We start from the raw sequence: 6204 nt of genomic DNA, 5'->3' as shown, positions 1-6204 counted from the left end.
AGTTCAATTATTCAAAAACCTTTTTGTTTTTATTTTGTTCTGTTTACTAGGTTACTATAGAGTGAAGGTGAAGACAGATCTTGTGACCGTTTGAAATTCGAATTCAAATATACCTGAAACCTAAACGTACCCAGCCGTGACTGTTGTACTCCATGACCAGCCAATGGAATCCACCCAAACCGCTGAAAAGACCAAAGACCCAACCTTGTATTCCGACGTGTCGTTCCCTCGTTGGTTGCTGTGGAAATGGCAAAGCCTGACTCAAGAAACCCCAAAACAGGAACAGTGGTCCCCACATCACGCTCCTAACGATTACCGAGTGGGATCGACGGCCAGGATCTTTCGACAATTCAAATCACCCAATTTCCCCGCCTCAAAAGGGTGGTTAAAAAATTATAAAATAATTATACGCAAGAAGAACCTCAGAAATAAAAGCCCCAACCAAAACTTCTTCTCGCAAAGAGACTCTCTTTCTAGAAAACGAAAGCTAAAGAATGTCGACACAAAGTAGTAATCGGCGGTCGTCGTTTTCGTCGTCGACGACGTCGTCGTTGGCGAAACGACACGCATCATCGTCGTCGTCGGAGAATGTGGGAAAAGTCACGGCTTCTTTGTCTAAAAGGAGAGTCCCTCTCAGTAACATTACTAACCAAAAGGATAGCTCAAGAAACTCGGTTTCGGCCTCTTCTTTGGTGGGTCTTAAGTTTGTTTTTGTAACATAGTTAATTTGTTATGTTTCTTTTTTTCTTTTTTTGTTTTCTTGATCATCTTATTTGGTTTCTTGTTTTCTGAGATAATGTAAGGAAAGAGAAGATAGAAAATAGTCAAATTTTAGAAGGTTTAGTTTTTACATTGTTCTTTGAATTGATGGGGACTTCCAAGATTTTCTAAGAACTTCTTTTTAAATAGGAAGATTATGAGCAGCAAAATTTGGGTTTTCATTATGTTCTATTATTTGTTATTGACAAAGTTTTAGCCAAGTAGAGACTTAGAGCAAATTTGAAATTTTGTACTACTTTCTCCCCAAAGTTGTAACATGGAAGAAAAAGCCACCCCATTTAAAAATTTGGAGTTTGAGCTAGAGTTGTTATAGGTTTAATTTCAAATTTTGGAACTTTTTATTTCTTATTTGGCATTTTAGGTACATTGTAATCCAATTAGAAACCATGCCTAGCAGCTGGCTCTGTTTACATTGAGGTAGAAAGCTATGGTTTTGATTGATTATGGAACTAATGTATATTATGTATAATTTTCATTTTTTTTTTATTCTTGGGTGCTCTAGTTTTTAATTTTTTATTTTTAATCTTTAATTTTAGGTACCATGTTCAAACAAAATCTTAAAGGCAAGGAAGACACAGCCGGTTAGTAATGTAGGTTTCTCAGGACATGTTTTACCTTCTACAAATGTAAGACCCAGTTCAGTTTTGCCTCCCAAGGTTGTTACATCTTTTGCAAGAGGAAATGAAGTGGTGGTGCCTCCTCCTAGTATTTCTACTATCCCTCCTCCACTATGTAGCATGGAGTTTTCTCCTAGTAAATCAGATGGTGTCTCGGTCTCTATGGACGAGACAATGTCCACCTGTGACTCTTTCAAAAGTCCTGAAGTTGAATACATGGACAACCGTGATGTTACAGCGATTGATTCCATTGAACGAAAGACGTTCAACAATCTCTACATTTCGGACCATGTAGAAGCAACAGGTTCAGTATCAAGTGCAAAAAGAAAAAGCTTATTAGTAAACAATTTGATTGGTTCCATCATCAGATAGTAAACTTCTGCTTAAACGTTTTTCCTTTTGATCTGCTCATTTAGTTTCTAACTGATTTGGTTGCAGGGAATATCTGCAATAGAGATGCAATCGCGGAGATGGAAACAGATGATAAGATAATTAATGTTGATGATAATTACGTGGATCCACAGCTTTGTGCAACATTTGCCTGTGATATTTACAAGCACCTCCGTGCATCTGAGGTTTTCCATCTTTTTCTACCTCGAAGTTATGCTTTTGAAGATTTGTTTACAAATGGGCAGAGCTCTAGGAGGCACAATCAGAAATTGTATACGAAAATTTGTAGACTGGAAGATAATATACATCATGTTAAACACTGTTTTGACTGAGAAACATTAATGGTTACCCTTAGATTACCAGTATATAATGTCTTGGAAGATCTCAAGTGTAATGCATAAGAGATAGGATGTTTAAACTGAAGTGTTTAAAACAGAAGACTGTGGACAGCCCTGGTTCTGGATCCTAGGGTGTGCTTTTATATGTTCTGTGTTTGCTTTTATCCAATTTGGTCCTTTTTGGCTGCTTTGATTTGCTCCTTTAACTTTCTTATTTATTTTGGATTTCAGGTGAAGAAAAGACCTTCCACAGACTTCATGGAGCGAATTCAGAAAGACATAAATTCCAGCATGCGTGCAATACTGATTGATTGGCTTGTAGAAGTAATTTTCTGTCTATTTATAAAGTTATATGGTTATTTAGAATCTCCACTACATAAGATTCAAAAACTATCGCTGCTAGCATAATCTCTGCTGCTAGTAGCTTCTTTCATTAATATTTCTGAGAGTATAGTGTTCTCTCTTGGTAAGGCTAAACTTCCAATTTTTAACTGCAGGTAGCTGAAGAGTATAGGCTTGTACCAGATACGTTATATTTGACCGTGAACTACATAGATCGGTACCTTTCAGGGAATGTGATGAATAGGCAACGGCTACAGTTGCTTGGTGTTGCCTGCATGATGATTGCTGCGTAAGAAATAACACACTCCTACTTTCTTTCGTTTCCTTTTACGTTATTATATCTCAGTTTTCGTCTAAGATTTTCCCATGGATATAATGTTAACATTAGAGTGTTTAATTTATCAGAAAATATGAGGAGATTTGTGCACCCCAGGTGGAGGAGTTTTGCTACATCACTGATAATACCTACTTCAAGGAGGAGGTTTGGCCTCTGTTATTTTTAACTAGAAATTTCTTATATGCTTCTTTGCAAAGATGTTAGTTTCTAAAATCTGAATAGGGCGTTAACCTTTTAACTTATAACAGGTTCTGGAAATGGAATCTTCTGTCTTAAATTACTTGAAGTTTGAAATGACTGCCGCCACAGCTAAATGTTTCTTAAGGTAATGGCTAGCTCATTATTATTGAACATACTTTCTGCTTTTCATGTTTACCATAGTTGTAGTAACTTGTGATCCTTGGTATGACGTTCAGACGGTTTGTTCGTGCTGCTCAAGGGGTCAATGAGGTATTTTTCTTTGACTTTCTGCGCTTTTTATTCTGGCTTCTCTGTTTTTCCTCTGCCATGTGCACCTTAGTATCTCTGCACAAAGAAACATACTAAAACTATCTGTTACAATGTTTAAAGTGGCGATCCATTGAAGTCAACAATCATGGTCATTTTCATTGATCAATAATTGGCTTTAGGAGTCCTAACTCCCTGATTTCCTGTCGTGGTTGTGAGCTTTCTAATAGGTTCCATCAATGCAATTAGAGTGCATGGCCAACTACATTGCTGAACTCTCACTCCTTGAGTACACCATGCTTTGTTATGCTCCATCACTAATAGCCGCTTCTGCAATTTTCCTGGCCAAATTTATACTTCTTCCTTCGAAGAGACCTTGGGTATGTGCAAGCAGCTTCTTCTTGCTGTTTTCATATATTATCTAAATAAAAAAAATTGTTAGTTAACAGAACTCTAGCTGTTGACATTTACCCTATAAGTCTGATATCCATTTATTATGGTGCAGAATTCTACCTTGCAGCATTACACACTTTACAAGCCCTCTGATCTGTGTGACTGTGTTAAGGATCTTCATAGATTATGCTGTAGCAATCAAAATTCTACTTTGCCTGCAATCAGGGAGAAATACAATCAACATAAGGTAATGATATTAAACACTTTAAGGAGCTTCCTTAAAATGTTATTTGCATAGCTGAAATGTGCATTTGATTGCTTTAATTGGTGCAAGCATCCAATCTAAAACCAAGATCTTATTTTTGCCTCAGTACAAATGTGTTGCAAAGAAGTACTGCCCTCCCTCAATACCTTCAGAATTCTTCCAGAACTGAATGCACTCATCAGACATCAGCACGACTGCTCCAATACTTTGTTGGATAAACAAACTGTTCCACACCTGTCATGACCAGCCTGCTTCTCCAGTTCTGAGATGAGAGGTTCACCCTGTATCACTTTCATTTAGACTAGATACACAATTTAGGATCTTCCATGTGTAAGACCTTAATTCTAGTTTGGTATAATCAATGTAGTGTTGTTCATTTTATTAATGGACGTCACGTGGTAAAACTTAGCCTCGTGTCACTGTCCATGTGGCCAAATTTTGCTACATGTTGTAAATTTTTTTATTAATTTCCTCTTTTTTTCTTTTCTTTTGTTTCTTTATGTATTTCTTTCTTTTGGTTTTATTCCCCTACCTAGCTGTGGAGGGGCTATAATTATGTGCCATTCAATAGGTACAACCTGAAAGCCACTATCAGATAAGCCACACAATCAAACCTTTCCACCACCCCACTAGGTCCTTCCTTTCTTATTTCATTGGAAATTTCTCACATATTCCCCTGATTTCGCAAGCTTCAAAGCCCAAACTATGATCAAGGGATAGGATGAGTTTGATGTATCAAGTACTTTTCTCCCATTCAGAATTTCAAAATTTCAAAGCAGTAAACATCACTTTTCTCTGTAAGCTTTCCATAGGAAGCGTACTCTGATGCCAAAAAACCATGTTGGCCATCAACCCTGGAAGTGAGGTGAGACTGACCTTCCAAACTCTGCTTCGATAAATGAATAAACATCACTTTTCCATCTCACCCGCTATGGCGAATGAACTCTTTTTTCTTGAAAATAAGAATGTAGGGTTGGTTGGCATTGTTGGAAGGCTACTCTCATACAAAGAATTCAAGATAAGAAACTGAAAAAGGAATGAAAACTACCTTGATTGCTTTAGACTCTGGAATGCTAAGTGTTCCATCTGAGATTGTCTTCGATTTAGTTGGTGCAATGGCAAACTTGATTGCTCTAGATTGTGGAATGTTAAGTGTTGATGCAGTGATAGTAGGTGCTGTTGAAGATTCTGAGATTGATACCTTCAGTTGGTGCAATGGTGGTGTCCGGTGATGCAGTGGCAGCTGCCGCTGGTGAATGTCCTTTAATAGCTTGAAGGATGCTAAGGATCCTTTTGTTTCAAGTTTGGTTGACAATTTTACTAATATTTCTAATGTTGTTGACAAAGAAGAGGACGTTACTCCATAATCAAATTCAAGTGTTATTCATATGATTACTAATGGGTGTGTTTAGTGTTTAGAGTCTGCTATTAACCAAAAACTTAAAAAGCCTAGGAGGAAGAAAGGCAAGAAATATAATTGGAGTAGAAAGAAGAGTGATTTTAAAGATTGCTAGTGGTTCCATTTTTTATATTGAAATCAATTAAGAAGATTCAAAGAAATGAAGCTAAGTCTTAAGATTTGAGAAGTTAGTAGACTGTTAAATTTATCTTTAGAATTGGAGATAATGAATTGGTTATCAATAACCTAATGGATTTAAAAATTAGAGAGGATTGGAATGGTCATTAAAGAAATCAGATGTTCTTTATTATTGGGTATCTAAATTGCTAGCCCTCTATTGCTCCATGCTCAGTTTTGTTCCTACTTGGTCATGTCATGCTTTACTTTCATTAAGTTGTTCTCTTGTTTTTTCAAGGTTGATGACATCAAAGTTTTTGCTCATGGTCCCCAAGGCTCCTGTGGATTATTCCATTGTTGGATATGCTTGGGATCTTGCGTGCATGGACTAGACTGCTTGTTATTGGCTATTGTGGTGCTGCTCCTTTTATAAGTTTGGCAATTTCTATAAGTTTATGGGATTAGTTATCACCGATGTTATTACCAAATCTAAAGGCCTCCATGCACCACTCTTTAACAGAAATATATATATGCTCCGAAGATTAAAAGATGGGTTTAAAGCTGTAACTGATACAAACTTGCAAAAAATTAAAAAAAAAAAAAGAATTAAAAAACCCGAAACAATAGTTCCTAACGAACTTGGAAAGCTGTATAGCTAGTTCACTTTTCTTTCTCTTTTACCAGATGCATCGCTGCTAGGTGGATCAGGGCGAACGTGGTATCTTGACATAAGCATTCCGAGAAGTTGCCCTGGTTCTTGCATAACTGATTATCCTGAC

At 36.9% G+C, this 6204-nt stretch overlaps 1 protein-coding gene across 1 annotated transcript; it reads left to right on the top strand.

Moving 5' to 3' along the window:
- Window positions 1-431: 431 nt before the first annotated feature.
- Window positions 432-4395, top strand: LOC110416769 (cyclin-A1-1-like). Its single transcript, XM_021428842.1, has 11 exons — window positions 432-692; window positions 1317-1701; window positions 1836-1972; window positions 2357-2449; window positions 2623-2756; window positions 2873-2948; window positions 3053-3129; window positions 3221-3254; window positions 3482-3631; window positions 3757-3891; window positions 4016-4395. Exons 1-11 carry the CDS (start codon window positions 495-497, stop codon window positions 4076-4078), a joined length of 1482 nt encoding a protein of 493 aa, XP_021284517.1. The 5' UTR covers window positions 432-494; the 3' UTR covers window positions 4079-4395.
- Window positions 4396-6204: the final 1809 nt, after the last annotated feature.

Source organism: Theobroma umbraticum, unplaced genomic scaffold (assembly GCF_002168275.2).
Source record: "Theobroma umbraticum cultivar Fairchild unplaced genomic scaffold, ASM216827v3 scaffold_51.0, whole genome shotgun sequence".
NCBI lineage: Eukaryota > Viridiplantae > Streptophyta > Magnoliopsida > Malvales > Malvaceae > Theobroma > Theobroma umbraticum.
The sequence above is the reverse complement of the archived record's forward strand: the minus strand, read 5'-3'. Positions and strand labels throughout refer to the sequence as shown.